Source organism: Marmota flaviventris, chromosome 14 (genome assembly GCF_047511675.1).
Source record: "Marmota flaviventris isolate mMarFla1 chromosome 14, mMarFla1.hap1, whole genome shotgun sequence".
NCBI lineage: Eukaryota > Metazoa > Chordata > Mammalia > Rodentia > Sciuridae > Marmota > Marmota flaviventris.
The window spans coordinates 19,242,712-19,263,757 of NC_092511.1; the positions used below are offsets into that span (position 1 = coordinate 19,242,712).

General features: G+C 37.3%; 1 protein-coding gene across 8 annotated transcripts in view; it reads right to left on the bottom strand.

The window, feature by feature from the left end:
* Dtnb (dystrobrevin beta) overlaps window positions 1-21,046 on the bottom strand; it is a 229,598-nt gene that overhangs the window by 143,234 nt on the left and 65,318 nt on the right. For 7 of the 8 annotated variants that reach the window (XM_071601406.1, XM_071601405.1, XM_071601403.1 and 4 more), the window contains one exon: window positions 8,217-8,371. The exons of the other annotated variant lie outside the window; for it this stretch is intronic. In XM_071601406.1, the coding sequence (XP_071457507.1) occupies window positions 8,217-8,371 (155 nt within the window). The remainder of the gene's footprint in view (window positions 1-8,216; window positions 8,372-21,046) is intronic. 8 annotated transcript variants of the gene reach the window in all.

Genomic DNA, 21,046 nt, shown 5'->3' on the forward strand with positions numbered 1-21,046 from the left:
GTATCTTGTTTTGTATAAGGTCTTCATTTCTAATCAATCTAATAGTTGCCTGATGCACTAAGGAAAAACACCATGATTAATTTATGCTTTCCTCTGTAAAACATTGAGGCTGTTTCTATCCTTCTACGTGGTCTCATGTTTTTTCATAGAAATGTATGTTTTTATGTGTTGTATCTTGTTATTCTGATCCTTGATGCTGGCAATTATTATTCTATATTCCATTCCCATTTCCCTTCCTCCAACTCCCACTATCTCTTCCTTTTCTAAAATGGGGGCGGAACCATCCCTTTAAAAATTATAAATCTAGTATTACTAAAATAACATTAAGAACTAAATTAAGAGGCTGAGGCTGAAGCTCAGTGGTAAAGTGTTTGCCTCACATGTGTGAGGCACTGGGTACAATCTTTAGCACCACATAAAAATAAATAAAGATACTGTGTTCATCTACAACGAAATAAGTATTTTTTAAAAAAAGAATTAAGTTAAATAACTTAGCAACAGCTAATCATTGCTGTAATCGCCAAATTCATTTTCAATAAAAATTTCTATTTCCTGATATATAACATGTAAATATTTTCTATTCACTGTCCTATCACTTAAGCATATATGACATTTAGTTTGCCTCAGAAATGGCATTTTTGAAAGTTTTCAAATTAAAACAGTCTTATACAAACTTCTGTGTAGAGTTGTAGTACAACTTTTCCTGGCAAGGAAAAACCTACACTAGAGTTATAGAAACTGGTGTTGTGGGCCGCCTTTCAGTTACTATTGGACATTGAATTTGCCGATATCACAGATTTATTTTGGACTTTGAAAATACAAGTGTGTTTTTTTTCAAATATTTATTTTTAGTGGTAGTTGGACACAATACCTTTATTTTATTTATTTATTTTTATGTGGTGCTGAGGATCGAACCCAGGACCTCACACGAGCGAGGTGAGTGCTGTACCGCTGAGCCACAACCCCAGACCCAATACAAGTGATTTTTTAAATGACACAACAATATGATGGTGCTGTGCTTTTTCGGGGGGGGGGGGGGGTCCTCCGGGGCACGCGACCTCTGAGCCATATCCCCAGCCCTATTTTGTATTTTATTTAGAGACAGGGTCTCACTGAGTTACTTAGTGCTTCACTTTTTGCTGAGGCTGGCTTTGAACTTGCCATCCTCCTTGTCACTGGGATTACAGGTGTACGCCACCACACTGCTGAGCTTTTTTTATAAGAGATTTTTTATTAATTATAGCTGAAAGAAATATTGTAAAAGCTCTTTTAAGAATTCTGAAATACTGTATTTCCCTATTTGCACTGACTATTACATCTGAGAACACCATGGCATAATATGGATAAAATTAAGGTTGCACGTACTTTAAACTTTCAGTTAGAATTCAAGCCAAAAATACTAATACAAAAATACTAATCTTGTTTCATACATGATTTAAAATCATTATTCAACTAATCCAGCAAATATTTAGTAAGCACTGTTCATTTTATAAGCATTCTGTCATCACTGGGAAGTAAAGTTGGAGCCAGGTCTCTCCCTCAGGACATCCCTAAACTATGTACATGCCTCCAAGTGCAGAAGGGGCACAAGTCATCCCACACTGAAAGACTCAGAGCACTAAGAGGAGGGGATATCTTAGCTTCGATCTGAAACAGGAGGCCTTGATGAAGGGGAGAAGGTCAGGGGTTTGTAGGCCTTTCATTTTCATTGAGCACTAACAGCATAAACAAAGACAAGAAGTGTGACTACCTGATCAAAATGCAGGCTACTCCAAACAAGAGAAATGAAAATCACTGAGATAACATTTCTCACCTATCAGATCGGCCACCATTCACAAGTGTAAGAACATGAGTGCTGGCAGGTACCTGTGGAGTGGCTGCAAGCAGCACAGCAGTGGAGGAACCTGTGGTCTAAAGAGGGGTAAGAACAGTTCAGGGCTGGGGCAGGGGAACCAGGAATGAAGGCTGGGGTAGGGTGACAAGAACTACCATGTCACACCAGGAACCTTATCCAGCAGGCAATAAGGACTTAATAAATTTTTTAAAGAAAAAAAGAGACAACAACAGAGCTATATTGTATTAAAATAGTGATTTAAACTCAAATTTGCTTATGATTAAAAGAAATAATAAGACAAAAGCAGTATCTGAGCAGCAGAGTCCTCTTCTTTAGAATGCCATTGAGCCATATAGGGATCAGGAGCCCAAGTCCTTTAGCTTTTTTTTTTTTTTTTGGTGGTGGTGCTAGGGATCCCTTGGCTTTTTGAGTAACAAGGTTTTCTGCTTTCCCTGAAGACTAGAGAACCACAAGGCAGAAGGGCAGAAAGGACTCCAGAAGGGGAGTATCTGCTGGGTTGTGCCACCAGCAAAAATACCAGAGAAGGAATAAGGCCAACAGCTTCCACCACTTCAAGCCTGGCAGCCTCCCTCCCTGCCCATGGCCTTTAGGCAGGGACACATGACCAAATACATCAGGGCTTGCATTCATCTCATAAGCAGTAACTGAGAGGGGCCTTTCCTACAGCATGCAGATAGCAAGCACTGCTGACAAAAATGCTTCTCAAAAAAAGAAAATTAGCCAGGCATGGCGGCACATGCCTGTAATCCCAGCAAATTGAGAGGCTGAGGCAGGAGGATCACAAGTTCGAGTCTAGCATTGAGGCATTAAGCAACTCAGCAAGACCCTGTCTCAAAATTAAAAATAAAAAGGACAGGGGATGTGGTTCAACTGCTTCTGTGGGATCAATCCCTGGTACCAAAAAAAGGAAAAAGAAATCATAGAGTCACCTGTCATTTCTAAGGATTCGTTTAGTAAGACATTCCTCACCACAGATCAAATTAAAAAAAACCCCAATGCTGTTTAATCTAATTGATGCCAGTGAGAAAGTCCTCATTATAGTAGATCTTATCATAATAAAACCCATTCTTTATACTGCATTCCATCCAACCTAAGATGCACTTGTAGGATCACTTATAAGATACATTATATTTTTTCAACCATTAGTAAAGAAAAACACTCAATTAAACTAACTCAATGGCTTAATTAACTGTGCTACTTCATGTGGTGTGAATCCATCACACATCCTCTGGATGAACTGAATTTCTTTCATCTATTCAGAGGGATTAGGCAGTTTTGTCTACCTTCAGATGCACTGTTTGGTTTGACAAGAAATTATTTAAGTCATATCTCAGTAATTAAAATAATATAGTTTCATCAATTTGGTGAAATCCTTCTTTTAAAAAAGATCTGGAAACACCTGCTGTTGCTTTGCAAGAAAATATGAAATTCCTCTAATGACGAATATCTGTTTGACCAACACCAAATATATTCCCCTCTGCTCCATGTTCATTCCTTTCTGTGTTTACACAAACTATTTTTTATTGCCAGATCACAGTTATATTCTTAAGAACACGTGAAATGACAACACATATCAAAAATGGACCTGACTCAGATGAAGTGACAATCTGATTGGCTATGATCAACTTCACACATATGCAGGAAATGACAACCTGTCAGACCACTGCCTACTAAGTGCCACTTATGATGCCACTGGCTACATGAGGTATCTCAAATCTGCCTCTGAATCACTGAAACCAGTGGGACTAGTCCACATCAGTTTACTGGAAGATGAAGGGTCACTAACGAATGCTTAAAAAAGCTCCTTAATTAGAATACCTGTGAAATAACACAGATACCCACATACTCATGCCAGGGAATTCCTACCAAACTTTCTTCAATGTCCAGAGAAGCAAAGTGAGGACATCCAGAAAATGTCTCAAAGTGAGAACAAAAGTTATTTTGGCACATAGCCAAAGAGAATAGGTTGGTCAAAGTGTAATCAGAAGACATTTCCAGATATAAAATAGTCTTGTTTTTCTGAAAATCAACCAGAAATAATATAATCCCATCTCTACCTCTTCCTACTTCCTCTGTGAATCAAGAAGAGTGTGGCACAGCATCCAATACAGTGTCACCCTGCAAGACTGCACCTACTTCCCTGTCACTCTACTTGCTCCACTCTGCTCACTCAGGTTTCTCTTTCAGGCAGAGAGCAGTGAACCTAAAACTACTGGAGGGCAGGTGGAACTCTTCAAATTAAAGTCAGATGAAGAACTAGAAAACAAATGGTAAAACAGCCTTCAAAGCAGAAATACAACCCTTCCCTAAAATTCTGAAGTTTGGGGGAAATATGGGAGAAATTTAAATATATTTACTGTTTATTTTTTTTAATATTTTTTTTTTAGTTGTCAATGGACCTTTATTTTATTTATTTATATGTGGTACTGAGAAGCAAACCCAGTGCCTCACACATACTAGGCAAGCACTAGACCACTGAGCTAGGAACCCAGCCCATACTGTTTATTTTTGATAACTTTTAAACCTTTAAAGTCCATCTTTTAACTCAAAGACACTGAAAAAAATCTTAATATATTTGATCTATTTACCCAAGTATTAGGCTTGGAGTGCTAGATTAATATTGCAATGAATGTACAAATGGAATTAATTTTTCTATTATTATTTTTTTAAATCTACCACAGTAAAGAGAATGGAATAGTATGCCTATTATCCAGCTTCAACAATTCTCAACATACAACTAATTTTGTTTTATCTATGCTTTCAAACTCCTTCTACCTCCATTATCTTAAAATGAATTCCAGTCACGGTATCTCATAAACATTTTATCATGATAGATACCGAGGATGGCTCCAATTTGGGGGTATTATGGATAAGGTTGGTAAGAGTATTCTTGTAAAAATCCTTTTGAGGACATGTTTTTATTTCACTTGGCAAAAACCTTGGAGTAGAAGGTCTAGGTCATGGGTAGGTTCTGTTTGAGTTTATGAGAAATCACCAGGGCTTCTCCCAAAGTGGTCTATATGCAAGGTCTGGTCGCTCCAAATCTTCATCAACATTTGGTGTCAGTCACTAATTTTTATCTATTCTAATGGGTGGGTTCTGTTGAGCTAACATAAATACTTTAACTTTTCTTATTTTAAAAACTACTAATTTTCCAGAAAACTTGGTCCCAGTATCTGAGGACCAGCCCCAAGGTGCTGTGAGACCAAAGGAAGACAGGTAGACAGATGCAGGACTGCAGAGTGCAATCTACTGGGGGCCTTACTGAAGTTTAGTCCTGGGTGGCAACTGGGCCAGCCAATCCCCAAATTTTGGGTCAGAAGGAGGGGCATATTTATGGATTAGGAAAAAAGTGATTTTACCCATCTGGAATGTACCTGGTTTATCTTAATACTGATGAGTCAAGTACATCTCTGGAGCCATGGTCCCATTATGAAGTCCCTCAGATGGCTCTAGTGGCTTTATCTACTTTTGATTTGTTGGGAAACTATGCAGGGTTTCTAGGTCAGTCGTGGTGGTTATGACTCAAGATAGCTGTACTCATGTCAAGCTTTATCCTTAAAACTAAACCACATGACTCCATACATCTTCTATTGGGTATGAAAAACAGGAACAAATATGTTTTTTGTTTTGGTACTGTGAATTGAACACAGGGGTGCTTTATCACTGAGTCACATCCCCAGCCCCTTTGCATTTTTTACTTTTGAGACAGCGTCTCACTAAATTGCTAAGGCTAGTCTTGAACTCAAGATCCTCCTGTCTCACCTTTCTGAATCACTGGGATTACAGGCATGTTCCACAGCACCCAACTACAAATATTTTAAAAATGAATTAAACTGATAAATGGAACTAGGAATATGGTTCAGTGGTATAGTGCTTGCCTAGCATGCATGATGCCCTGGTTTCTTTTTAAATCTCAGGACTGTCTTTTTTTTTATTTTATTTTTTATTTGTCAGTGGACACAACGTCTTTGTTTGTATGTGGTGCTGAGGATCGAACCCGGGTCGCATGCATGCCAAGCGAGCACGCAACCGCTTGAGCCACATCCCCAGCCCGATGCCCTGGTTTCAATCCCCAGCACTACAAAAACAAACAAGAAAATACACCAAAACCAAAAATCTATTAAAATAAGCCAATATGTAATTATCTTCATTTCATTTTTTTAAAAAAGCATTTCTACAGCAATGCAACACACATATTTCTGGAAACAGAGACCAAACAATAATAATGCACTAATGATACCAGCCAATTAGACCTCCGCAGGTACTTTCACCAGGAGTCACCCTCAGGTATCACCTTTCAGCCTTAAATCCTGATATTTTCCTGCTTCGTGATAAGGGCAATACAATTTCCAACACAGATCAGTCTTACAAAAACTACACACTGGATCCCAGGGATAGCTGATTTCATCAGTTATTTTAGCATGGCAGGGGTGCCTTCACATATTATTTATCACTTGCACTGCAGCTTCGTTGTTACAAAGCTGTGGAAAGAGAAGCAGTTCATGAATCCTCTAAACCTATTACTTCTTTCTCTACAGGATTTCCGGTTCTTTCTTAAAATATTTATATTTTTCTCTTTAATTGTAGTCACTTCTCTGTTCATCACAGAACATCAGCATGCTGAGGAAAACTGTGTGTAAGAACCAGCAAAGCAACTTCCACTTTGTCTTGGTTCAGCTCTGTCTGGCAACAATATGATCCAGCTCACTTGAAAGAAGCACTGCATGAAACAAACTGTGCAGGAAAGGCCCACTTTCAAAAAGAAACCCAATATTCCGTGAATTTATTCTTGTCGCATCAAACTTTATTCAGTCTCATTTTTTGGTCATTCTGTTCATAGTTTATATTTCTTCAGAAGCTTTGTTTAAACATCTTCAAGAAGTTAGGAAAACTCAAGCTTCTCTAAACGGAGAAGAGCTTCTTAGACTTCTCCAAATTTGCCATATTTTCTTTTTTAAAAAAATATATTTTTTTAGTCATACATGGGCACAATATCTTTATTTTGTTTGTTTGTATGTGGTGCTGAGGATCTAACCCAGGGTCTCACACATGCAAGGCGAGTGCTCTACCACTGAGCCACAACCCCAGCCCCAAATTTGCCATATTTCAAAATGTAGATTGCTTTTTTACAGGAATCTGAAGCACAATCAGGCTGTGAGTTGGAAGGCCTCACAATCATACCCTTCGTGAGGTAACTTGCAGAATCTGGAACAGCACTCTCAGAATTAACAATTACAATTTTTAAAATGTCTTTAACATTTTAAACTGTTATTCCAACACTGGATTCTCCTCATGGCACTCAGATTACAATTTACACCGAAGGCCACTTTAGAGTTACCACCCATAACTGTCACCCACTTGTCAGACGCTGTCCTTCACTGTGTGTGAACACCCTTCTCCATTCTGATGCCATTTCACTCAAGAGCAGCTTCCCAGGATTTGATCACCATGCAGCCTCCAGGAAGCACCCTGAGAGGAGAGCCATGTGCACATGACCCACAAGTTCACCCCAGGGGCCTGGTGGACAAATATGCAAGGTGCTGGGCCCACTTCAGGCTATGTTTTGGGTTGAACTTCGTAAAGATCCTGAGAGCAGTTTATCTCTTCACTGGTGATAAGCATTCTGATCACTTGGTTAAAGTGATGTCTGATAGGCTTATCCACCTGTAAAATCACTGTTTCTCTAGGTAATTAGCAAGTATCTTAATACTTTCACACTATGTCAATATCCTATTTCCATTAACTTTTTTTACCATTAGTTTTAACGTGTATTTTTTTTATTAATTTCCCACTTTCCAGAACTGTCTAAGGTAGTTTTAAGCTTCTTTTATCTAATCTGAGCCTTCACTAGTGTCTACTCTAACCCCAGTCCTTTGAGGCACTCACCCCAACGTCTAGGCAAAGGCCTCAGGAGGAAGTCAAATCCATCTTCCTGTCATGAGAAATTGGCAGCACACTTGAGGGGCAGGTGCTGGCAGCTGAGAGCTGCATGGCTCTCCCATCTCTGGCCCTGCTACAGTTTTATGTCAAAACCCTGCATTTCACAGTTTAAAAAACCCACATGGAAAAGAACAAATGTCCAATGGCAATAATATAAACACTTTTTCAAACTTTTTTTTTTAATATTACAAATGTGATCCTTTTTTCAGAAAAGACCCCCTTCCCCACAGGAGTTCTCAGGTGGTTTTGCCCCTGCTCTACTCACCCCACCCCTGCCCCTGCCCCTGCCCTCACAAAGATGCTCCTCTTCCCCTACACAAGAGATGACATCCTAGGCTGGAAGAATCTGGTAGAACCTGCTAAGTGGTAGGATGGAAGAGAGCTCTGCTAGCCCTAGAGTCTATCCATCTGTCCTTACCTGCTGTGGAAAACAGGTGCGGACTGAGTGTTCTGTGTACCCAAAAGATGGCCCTTCAAAGACAGCTGTTGGGAGCTTCAGAACTTCCTTCAGAAACTGGTCAAACTTGCTAAATATCATTAAGCCATTGGAATCTGACATCTGGGAGAAAATATCTATGAGAACAAAACCAAATAAAGTCAAACTACAAGAAAACATTAAGTTTTTTCACTCTACTGTCATTTAAAAAGAACAAATTAAAAAGAAAATATTAGATTTTTTAAATAAATGGTGCTATGTTATCTCTATACCAGTAAAAAAAAAAAAATCATTAAAAAGTACCATAAAGTCATGATTCTTAGTTAATATTAAAACTATTCTCATTCTTATTCACACTGTGTGGTTACTTTACTGACAGGTCCCCTCAATCCCACTCACTTAATACTCCACCTACCATTGTATACAATAACATTCAGGTGTATCTACCTACATACTCTTTTTGAATATGAAAACTGAATGATATATAAACTTAAATTCAATTTATGACTCACTTTATTTCAAGAAAGATTCACAACAGACTGTCTTTATCCCTCAGTGTCTGTGTTTATATAGAACACATACATGTTAGGTTACATGAACACAGTAGTATAGTAGTGATAAGACATGACATGGTACTGTCTTTACATATTCATGTATAAATCAGGGAACCATATACATGTGAGGGAATAAATTTGACAAAGCATGGAAAATGTTTAAAATATTCTATTTAGTGAATTCTAAAGTACAATAAAAAGGACCCATATAAACTCTTCTATCCCAAAATACTTTAATAATATAAACCTTATTTTTACATAAAGTCCAGCTAAGCAAAGTAAAAAGAAATTTCCAGTAATATTACTCTTTCTTTACTTTCATGCAGAGTTCGTGTCTCTAGTTATCCCTCTCTTTTCATCCACAGTTGGAGAGAAAAAGACAAATAATCAGGAGATCAAAACAACACAATGAATGAAGAAACATAACCTAAACTGTTTTTCAAGTTACTGGGCTTCCTTACCCCCCCAAAAAAAAATTAAAATAATTAGTGAATTAAATATGCACAGAAAATCATTCTCTTAGGATTTTTCAAACAAAGCATTTTGAAAATTTATGTCTATCTATTCATAGTGAACAGGTGTATGAGAAACCTACATATATATATATGAAATATACATTACTATTTAGGTTCAATTTGGGGAAGTTATCTCAAAGCACAAGGTAAAGAAAAAAATATTTTTAAATACATATATCAAAAAGAGACAAAATGCTAGATTGTCACTTCATAAGATAATTTTTTAAGATATGAGAAATTATCAAAGGAATGAAAATCTACCCTGTCACAGGCCCCCCCCAAAAAAGGTTTAAGCCACACCATGTGGCAGGCACCACACTGAGTCAGCCAGCAGCCACTCATTATTTATTATTTTATTATTTTTCTCTTCGTTAGTGACAGAACAGATTAAATTTCCCAGCCTCCATTTGCAAGGTGTGATCATGTGACTAAGCACTGGCCAATGAAACTGTAATCAGAAAGATGATGAGAGACTTCCAGGAAGGCTAAATAAAGTTAACTGACTGGAAATCATGCCTTTTTCCCCCTATTCCTTTCTTCCTTCTGCTGATAGCTGGAGCTCCAGCAGCCACTTTGGACTATGTGGTCATCTTAATATAGGAATCATCAGAACTGTAGAAAAGAAAGACAAAGAAAGCATGCATCCTAGAAAAACATAAAAGCTTCCAAAGTAGCCCTGGACTCCTTTTATGTTAAAGAAAAATAAACTTTAAGACACCATTATATTGAGTTTCTGCTTTCATGCAACACACCCTAATCCTAAATGCTACTATATTTTACCAAACATTGCCTTGTTGTACTTTTATAAAAGGTTTATGTATGAACATACACATGAGCACACACACACACACAATTACTTAAATTTTATGGATGAAGAAATTGTAGCTTAGAAAAGTTAACTTGTTCAAAAAGTTAGTAGGTGGCCAAATCAAGTTTTAAACCTACACTTGATTCCAAAGTAAATTTCATTATGCCATGTTCCTTCAAGATATAATTTAGGGGGCTGAGGCTATAGCTCAGTAGTAAAGAGCCTGTGTCGCATGTGTGAGGCACTGGGTTCGATCCTCAGCACCACATAAAAATAAATAAAGATGCTGTGTGTTCATCTACACTTAAAAAAAAAAGGTAAACAAACTGTTCTTTAAATATTAAACAAAAGGTATAATTTAGACTAGATATGAAAATATATAGGGACAGGAATATAGCTACCTTGAAAGATCAACAAACAGGACAGCATGTATAGATTTTGGCAACATATATACTAGAACAAATGGGCTAAGAACTAAGCATAATAAACATATTAAAAGGAACACTATCTATATGAAACAGAAAACAAATCATAAAAAAGAATGAATCAGAATAGAATAGACATTGTGATTGCTGTATGTACATAGGTGACTGTATGACCAATGTGATTCTGCAATCTGTACAATCAGAAAAATGAGATATTATACCCATTGATTCAAATGTATGAATTGCCAAGATCATTGTAATGTCATGTGTAGCTAATAAAAAAAAAAGAATGAATCAGATATATCATACAACAGCTACAAAGCAAAATGACAGATGGGGCTCTCATGTTCATTCTACATAATAAACAGCAGCCTGGCTCCAGACGATGGGCAATTAACAAAGAGAAAAGCAGACAGATAAATGCTCCTAAAGGGAAGTAGAGAAATGTAAAGAAATTGAACCATATGTGAGAAACACCAATAGATAAACAGAATAGATATGTCAGCAATCCAAAAGAAAGGAATTTGAAGCTATGCCCTGAAAGCTGAGGTCTGGAATGATGAGGTAAAAAGAGGCTGATGTGGGATGAGGAATCTCAGTAGAGAAGAGCAGGACCAGAGTCTCTGACAGGAGAATGCAGGGTCAGTCTTCACTGCAAGGAGGAAGCAGGGCACAGAGAGCACATTCTCTCTCTGACATTCGATTTATGTGGAGAAATAAAGACTGAATAAGAAGAATACTTCTGTTAATGAAAGAAAATTCCTAAAAGATGAAAGCAATTTGGATTTGGTATTCAAGTGGGATGAAATGTTTCGAAAACAGGTGTCAGGAAGGTTAGAGTGGCCAGGTGCAAAGGCACCTGTAATCCTAGCAATGCAGGAGGTAGAGGCAGGAGAATGGCAAGTTCAAAGCCTGCCTCAGCAACTCAGGGAGGCACTAAGCAACTTAGCAAGAACCAGTCTCAAAATTAAAAATAAAAATAACTGGAGGTGTGGCTCAGTGGTAAAATCCCCCTAGGGTAAGTCCTCAAGAGGAGGAAGAAGTGGGGGGGGGGGGGGAGATGATGATGATGATGATGATTAGAGTGTAAATAGTGTAAATGACTATGACTAAAATAGGAAGAATGGAATTGGAGGTGGGGGGGAGCCAACAGGTCTCAATGCTAGGAATTGTAGTTGGTGGGAAAATGGATTAGGAAATAAAGGAATTTTAAAAGTTAGGATTATTCTTTAAATTTCTACCTTGCGGAAATGCTGACAACCCTCACTAAATCAACAAGTCAAAACAAAGCTTTGAATTCAACTATATTTGGACCAATCAGCACATTTTCAAGTGGAACCATCCTAGTATATTGGGCCACAGTTCAAGATGGACAGCAGATAGACAGGTCTGAAATAACGCTGAGGTGAGCACTCGATGCTCTTCAAATGAGGGAAGAGCGTAAGTGATCCAATCTTTGGGCAGCTGGTTACTGTTCTTATGATGAGGAAAATGATCCTCCACTCAATCTGAGTGAAAACCATGGAACACAGCAGACACTTCAAGGCATCCCCTCAATACCTGTAGCCCCTCTTGCTCACTAAGGAATGCTGAGTTCAGGATGCCAGTGTGCCTGCTTGAAAAATGACTTCCCAGCCTCCTATGCACATTGTAACAGAACAGATTTCTGAAAAACCTTCAGCTTTCCTAATAGAAATACCTTTCTTCTTTCTTCCCAGAATGAGTATATGAGGCCTATGACAGAGTCATCTTAATCGTAAGGAAGAAAGCAGAGCAGGAAGAGGGAGGAAGGGGTCTTTGACAATATCCTTGGGTCGTTGTACCAACTTGGAATTTACCAGCCCTTGGACTTATTATTACATGACAAAAATAAATCTCAATATATTTAAGTCTCTTTGTTAAGTTTTCTGTTCCTATTTATTCATAACTGATAAGCAAGTAATTAACTTATAGGCACTAATGATAGAAATATTCAACAGAGAGTTTAGCTATCAAGTATATTAATACACATATGTATAGCTTCATAGTAACAAAAGCACATATGTATAGACCCACATCAATGAGTCTATACTCAGAGTAACACATTCAGAGTAATAAAAGGGAGTGACTGGATATGACATGACTAACCACACCCAGTAAAAAGTATTATTTTCAATTATACTTAGTTGCTATGTCATATGAAGAGATCAAAAGTAAATTTTCTAATTCATGAAAAAAAAAACTATGATTTAAAAGGCCATGTTGGAAGAGAACAAACAGAAACATCTATATTTGTTTTAATTTTTAAAAAATTGCTAGATCCAAAAATTAAAGGCAATAAAAGAAGAAAATGTAGGCTCAAATCTTCATCATGTCGGCTTAAGACCTGACTTCCTTAACACAACGCCTAAAGCATAAAAAATAAAATCAAGAATCGGGTTGGGGTTGTGGCTCAGTGGTAGAGCACTTGCCTAGCATGTATGAGACACTGGGTTCAATTCTCAGCACCACATATAAATAAATAAAATAAAGGTCCATCAATAACTAAAAAATATTTTAAAAAAAATCAAGAATCAATAAATGGGATGGATTCAAACTAAAAAGCTTCTTCTCAACAAAAACAATCACGCAAAGAGAGAGCCTACGGAATAGGAGAAAATCTTTACCACATACACATCAGATAGAGCACTAATTTCCAGAATATATAAATAACTCAGGGGCTGGAGTTGTGGCTCAGTGGTAGAGCACTTGCCTTGAATGTGTGAGGCACTGGGTTCGATTCCCAGCACCACATATAAATTAAAAATAAAGGCCCATCAACAACTAAAATGAATAAAATAAAAATTAAAAAAAAAAAAACTCAAAAAACTTAACACCAAAAAATAAAAAATAACCCAATCAATAAATGGGCTAAGGAACTGAACAAGCACTTCACAGAAGATATACAATCGATTAACAAATACATGAAAAAATGTTCAATATCTCTAGCAATTAGAGAAATGCAAATCAAAACTATTCTACGATTTCATCTCACTCCAGTTGGAATGCAATACAAATAGCAATAAGTGTTGGTGAGGATGTGGGGGAAAAGGTACACTCAAACTTTGCTGGTGGGACTGCATTGATGCAACCACTTGGAAAACTTTAAATGGAACCACCATTTGACCCAGCTATCCCTGGGTTTATATACCTAAAGGACTTAAAATCAGCATACTACAGTGATGCAGCCATATCAATGTTTATAGCAGCTCAATTAACAATAGAATCAACCTACATGCCCTTCAACAGATTAATAAAGAAAATGTGACATATATACACTATATAATTACTCAGCTTTAAAGAAGAATGAAATTATGGTATTTGCTGATTAATGGATGGAGTTGGAGAATATCATGCTGAGTGAAATAAGCCAACCCCAAAAAAACAAAGGCCAAATGTTTTCTCTGATATGCAGATGCTGATCAGTAATGGGAGTAGGGGGGTAAGGAAGAATGCAAGAACTCTGGATTGTGCTGAGAGCCATAGCCAAGTTGGAAATGATGCATGGCATTTTTGGGTTGAAATTGTTCAGAAAGGTGACCCTGCTCAGGGATTAGGGTGGCTCCAGGTTTAGGGTGGATCCTGCTGGATTAGGGTGGCTCCCGGTTTAGGGTGGATCCTGCTGGGAATAGCCCACTCCTTGAGTTCTGAGAGTATTGGTATGCAGAGCCCGGTGGAGGGAGTGTAATTTTCCCAGAAGGTGCGTGTAGAGAGCCGGTGAGAGTTTGGGAATAAAGAGTTGCTGTTTGAATCTACAAGGCTTTGTGGTGGCTCGGTTGTTTTGTGCCCAGCCAGACTGCAGCAGGATTGGGCAGAGGGGAGTGAGGAAAGGGGAGGGCGTGTCGGATGGGAAGCATGGTGGAATGAGACAGGCAATATTACCCTATGTACGGGCATGGCTGCATGAACGGATATGACTCTGTATCATGAACAGCCGGAGAAATGAGAAGCTGTGCTCCACTTGTGTACAATGAGTTGAAATGCATTCTGTTGTCATGTACAACTAATTAGAACAAATTTTTTAAAAACTTAAAGGCAAAATGAAGTAATCTGTTATTTCTAATTACTGGTTAAACTTTTTTTTTTTTTTTAGAGTAGGCTTATCTATAAGAAAAACAGTACAAAATTATTTGCAAATTTTTAATCTTTTTTTTTTTTTTTTTTGTACTGGGGATTGAACTCAAGGGTGCTTAACCACTGAACCACATTCCAAGCCCTTTTTTGTTTAAGATACAGGGTCCCACTAAGTTGCTAAGTACCTCGCTAAGTTGCAGAGACTGGCTTTGAACTCTCCATCCTCCTGCCTCAGCCTCCCAAACTGCTGGGATTATAGGCATGCTCCACCACACTGGGCCAATTCTTAATCTGAAGCATAACAAATAATGCATCTAACAGTGTAATTTACTACATGCATATAAGATCTAAACAAAGATATAAATGAGACAATAAAATTTAATTAAAAAAATTTTTTTTTTGTACCAGAGATTGAACCCTTAGGCCTAACCACTGATCCACATCCTGGAGACAGGGTCTCCTGAGTTGTTTAAGGCCTCGCTGAGTTGCTGATGCTGGCTTTGAACTTGAGATCCTCCTGTCTCAGCTTCCAAAGCCCCTGGTATTACAGGCTTGCCCCACCACACCCAGATAAATAAAAATATTTTTTTTAATGTTTTAATTTTAACTAGAACTGGGGACAGCTTTGTGGTAGAGCATATGCTTAACATGCTGGGTTCAATCCCCAGAACTGCCCCCCGCCAAAAATTAATTTTTACTTTTTAAATAGTCCTCTAATTAAAGCCCCACACTCTTTTGGTATTAAGGGACTAAGTCATTTCCTAGATCATCCTTAATTCGCCCTTTAATTCTTTTTCTACTTATATACCTGTGAAAGAAAGAATGCCAGCTCCCTACAGCTGTTTGCAGTTAAAAACAAAGTTAGGCTTTCTCCCTGGTGAAAACCCAACAGCTGAGCCCTTATGTACACACATGCATACAATCATTAAACTATTCTATCCTTTGTGAAATAAGCAAATAATACCATCATCACATGTCTCTTTTTTCCCACTGATAATGACCCTGGTTTTTTTTTTTTTTTTAAATATTTATTTATTTATTTTAGTTTTCGGTGGACACAACATCTTTGTTGGTATGTGGTGCTTGAGGATCGAACCCAGGCCGCACGCATGCCAGGCGAGCGCGCTACCGCTTGAGCCACATCCCCAGCCCATGACCCTGATTTTCCTGGTTACATCAACCCTCCTACTTCTTCCCCTTTCACCCCAAGGGACCAACCCTATACTTCTGCAAGGTGATAAGGCTGTTCAGACTGAGTCAAATCTATAAATAGAACCCATTTTCTTTTATGTTAGCTTTCCCTAGCAAATGACTCTCACTCACCATCCTCCAACCAACTGAGCAACTTAACCCAGAAAAGCATGTACACATATCTGCATGTTTGTGGATACCCATACACATCTAACTCCAAGCTCATAATGCCTTCTCAAATGCATTAAAATTCTATATCACTCATTAGGTCAGAATGAAGCGGCAGGAGAGCCTATCAGGATGCCTGGAGCTTGTGGAGCTGCTGCAGCCAAGGCAGCTTTTTTTCCTTCTTATTATTTTTCCTTATTTATGAAAATGCAAATGTGGGGTGTACTCCTTACTTTCTTCCAGTTTTTAAACATTTTGGTTATTCAAGAAATATAAACATGGGCATCACCCGTCAGATTAACAGTCACTTCCATCTGCTGAGGAGAAGGGGTGGCTAACAGAAAACAGAGAAGGTAAATCTTCAGTGACATATTTAAAAGACATAGCAGAGGCGGCTAAATTTACACAGGTGAAATTTAATTGTGACTTCAAAGGAAGCCCCCTCTATAGTCTTCTAATGAAACATTAAAGAGCAAAAGATTGATGTGTCAGTGAAAATAGTCAACTCTTGGCAAAAAAGACAGAAAGAGCCTTGGGGCACCTTTTCTGAATACTCAAAATGTGGTCTCTCAAAATCATGCAAAAATATAAACAATATATATTATTACTATTATAAAACCATTGTGCTACAACACAGAGAAAATCCCCATTAGCACATAAGTATATTTTATTTACTTATTTTATTTTTTTATTTCTTATTTTTCTATGTGCATAATCAATTATTGTTGAAAACCACACTACATTTATGCATTCTGATCTATAACATATTTTTAAAGGCATTATAGTCAATCATGTGAATGTCTCAAAACTTAACTGAGCTCTCCCTTTTGAACACTAAACTGTTCAAGTTTCTGTGTATTATAAAAAATGTTCCAACAAATATATCTAAAACTTAAGCTGTGTACAGTGGTGTCCACCTGTAGTCCCAGAAGCTTGAGAGGCTGAGGTAGGAGGACTACTCTGACACCAGCACGGACAACTTAATGACATTTTCATCTCAAAAATAATTGTATTTATACATGTAAACGTACACACACACATACATATACCTAAAATTTAAGGTGCACCTCTGATTATTCCTTAGGGAAAACTGCAGAGCAGACTGAACAAAGGGATCTGAATATTTTTACAGCCTTCCCTGTACTCTTCAAAACGGTAACACTAGTTTTTTAATGAATTTAAAATAACTTTACAAATCACCCAGTCCTATTATTTAGTGCAACTAGATGAGATTTGCATAAGAGGTGATTAAATTAAATTTCTTATAAAACAAATAGAATTGTCAGGTAACTAACAATTAAGTGTTGCTTAATAATAGACTTTATATTCTGAAAGTTTTGTTCTCATTAGTTATATTTTGGAATTCTGATATTACTGTTTAAATTATACTTTAAAGTTTATATTCTGATTATAAATCACTGCTATTTATAATCCTGATGTAAGTTAACTTTCACTCTAAGATACAGTCCCTAATAGTACCAACACGGAACCATTTGTGCAAATGAATGACACCCATGGACAGAAATGCTTTTTGGGGGGGGGGGGGGGACTGGAGGTTAGAATCAAGGGTTGCTTAACCACTGAGCCACATCCAGGCTTTTTTTTAATTTTTTAATTTGAGACAGGGTCTTGCTAAGTTGCTGAGGCTGGCTTTGAACTTGCCATCCTCCTGTGTGTCACTGGGATTACAGGTATAAGTCACAAAATCTAGCTCAGGGAACAAAATGCTTTTAAGAGGAATCTTAAAAATCCAATCAGAAAATGTTTCAGACTAAAGGCACAAGTCATTTCAAATGCTACCTTGACACTAAAACAAACATTAAGAAGTCAAATGAAAAAGATGGGGGGAAAATTCAAAGTTTTTAAATTCGAAGTTTTTAAATTCTAAGAGGTAAAAACTAAAAGATCAAAGTAAAAAGAAAAAAAAGTACACATGCTAAGGTGTATTCCATATACTAGAAAACCTAACATAGTGAAAACATGAATAGAGATAGCAGTAAAAAAGCAGTGAGGAGGAGGAGGGTGGAGTAGAAGAGAGTGAATAAATGATGAGTCCTTCTGTGATGTTACCAGCCAGAGTTATAGTTCACTTTGGTTGCCTCCTTATTCAGCCACCTCAATTAAAAACCAAGGGAAAGATTCTCACAACAGCCAAAACTGACAACCAGGTGCTTCTCTCATAATGGAGAAATCACTCTGAATCTTTAGCTTAAACAGATACTAAGAAATTTCATTATGATTTTCTTTTTCAGTAGCATATGAAAAGTAGTAAATCAGAAGCAAAAAGACTTCCAGAGACTAGTATACTGTTAACATCACATTAACCAGTGATAAAGGACACACGCATTCTACCTCCAACAACAATCAAGAATTTACAAGGCACAGTACAGCTGACCCTGGAACAACATTGGTTTCAACTACTCAGGTGCACTTACTTATTTATATACAGGATTTTTTTTTTTTATACCTGGGACAATTTGAAAAAACTCACAGATGAACCTCATAACTCAGAAATACTGAAAAAAATATGAAAAATTTATAAAATATATGTAGATAAGTCTATTTTGTCATTTATACTCTATACAAATCAACTATGAAAAGTTAAAATTTATCAAAGCTTTTACACAGACTACACATGGCACCACTTGCAGTGGAGAGAAATGTAAACAAATGCAAAGACACAGTATTGAAACACACTGCATAAAATCAACTGTAGTACATAGTGTACTACTACCATGTTTTGTAGCTACCTCCTAGTGCTATCAGAGTGGGCAGGTGAGCCCATCTTGCATCACATGAACACGTGTGATACTGATCATCTCCGCAGGAGCAGTCCACTTCTCCAGAGAACTGCATATTTTAGTGAGCCATCTCTCACCATTCTGGCCTATTTCCTACCATACAAAACACATACAGCATACAAAGTGTTAATCAATCGTTTATGTTATTAGTAAGGCCTTTGGCCAACAGCAGGCTACTATCAGTTAAGAACTGAGGAGTTAAAAGCATTTTGTGGATTTTCTACTGAGGGGGGGTCAACACCCTTAACCCCATGGGTCAACTACAGTCTCAAGAGAAGGGACTAAACAACCCTAAACTTTACTTATCCCTAAATAGATTAAAGAATGACATCACTAACAAATGAAAGATGTTTAAATTATGATCAGTGAGTTCTGGTAAACAGAAGAAACTGGCCTCATTTTAAAGGGGTTTACACCCTGGGTGGTTGAAATTTAAAACTGGAGACAGGCTTTCAATACCCAAAATGTCCACTTACGTTGAACAGCTAATTCCCAAGCAAAGATAATTACAGTACAATAAAAATTAAACAGAGCTACATTGGTAGAAAAACCATAATTATGAGAATAAAGAAAATGTATCTTTATGTATCTGAATAAGATAAACATGGTGCTTAAGAGATCAGTAATCAAGTACAACTTGTATCATCTCAATCTTTATTCTAAGTGTAATGAAAGCATTTTGAGCACACCAACACATTCCATTTGCGGTAGCATGCATGTTCTTGTGCCCCCTGAATCTTGGTCAATTTGTGTTTTTCCAAGAAGTTCAAAGCCACACCAAAAAACCTGCTGTCAAGTGCTTGCCTAACTAGCATGCTTGGGGCTGTAGGTTGGACCATCAGCATAGAAAACACAAACTGCCACCACATGGGTCCTTCCATACTTTATATACTAGAGAAATTTGCACTTTTTCACTAAACAGTTAACAACAAAAAATTGTTGTGATTTTTTTATTCGATCAATAATTTATATCTGGCAAATTTCTAAGTACTCACAATGTGCCAGGGGAGCTGACTACATGTAAATGTAGCAAATTTAATCACAGAAATGTAAAGACTCTAGGATCATCTAAAATATGCAGTTAGGGGCTGGGGCTGTATTGCCTAGAATGTATGAGGCTCTGGGTTTGAGCCTCAGCACCACTAAAAATAAATAAAATAGAATATGCAGCTAAATAAAATCAATCAACCTACTACTATTTTCCAACCAGCCTCTTCATCTGGTAACATCATCAATTTAAAACTCAAACAAGATTCCAAATTTCTTGTGTATGTCAATGAAATATAAATTCATCTATATATTATCTTCCTCAGAAAAACACCATTCCACATTAAGAAAATATGAAAGATTTCAGTCCCAAAGAGTAATATTTTCAGATATCATGTTTTTAAAAAAAAAAAAAAAACCTTAGAAAAGTATCTAAATAAAAAATTAATTTTTATGACCACTTTACGACATTGCAGCCAATTTTGAAATGAAGATAAACAGGACAAGAGTTGATCAAATACATGATCTAAGATCGTTCTTTAGAATATCTAAATCTGATCTTGTGGGTCATCTAACTTTCCAACTTTCAATGTCAATGCATCACATAAAAAAAAACACAGAGAGAACAAATGTGCCTATGAGGCAATCTCGTCCAAAGCTCACTCAAATCTGAGATGATCAAGCCTCTGTTTTTTCAATTAAAAAAAAAAAAAAAAAGCAGAACCCAAAGGAATATCCCAAGGATGCAATCATCAAGACCCAGTTTATGAGACATGCTACAGCACAGTTGAATTCAGAGAGTATCTCAACACTTGGTTAAAACACACAGATTCAACTTCATCTCCCTGAAACCTGAGGCAAGCTCCTTTGTCTCTGGTGCTTGTATGGAAGCACTTGAACATGGTTCTGTAACATGTGCGCCTCACATTACAGTACTGGCGTGGGGGGAAATGACACAGTAGCCTAGACCAGTGCTCTGAATTCAGATGAAATCCCAGCTTTCCCCCATAAAAAAAAAAAAAAAAAGCCACCTTCTGCTTGAAGGAATTTTTAAGGATTTCATGGGAAAATATATGAAGAACACTTAGCACAATGCTTGGCACAGTCCAGAAGCAAAAGTCACCTAATGATCGAATAAATACAAACCACAATCAGAAAAATTAAATAGCTGTAGTTCTTGTCTTCACTGATTTCATCGAGTCACATTCTTACAATATCTACTGGATAATAAAATGCCAAACTGGTCAACAGAAAACCAAAACAACAACAAA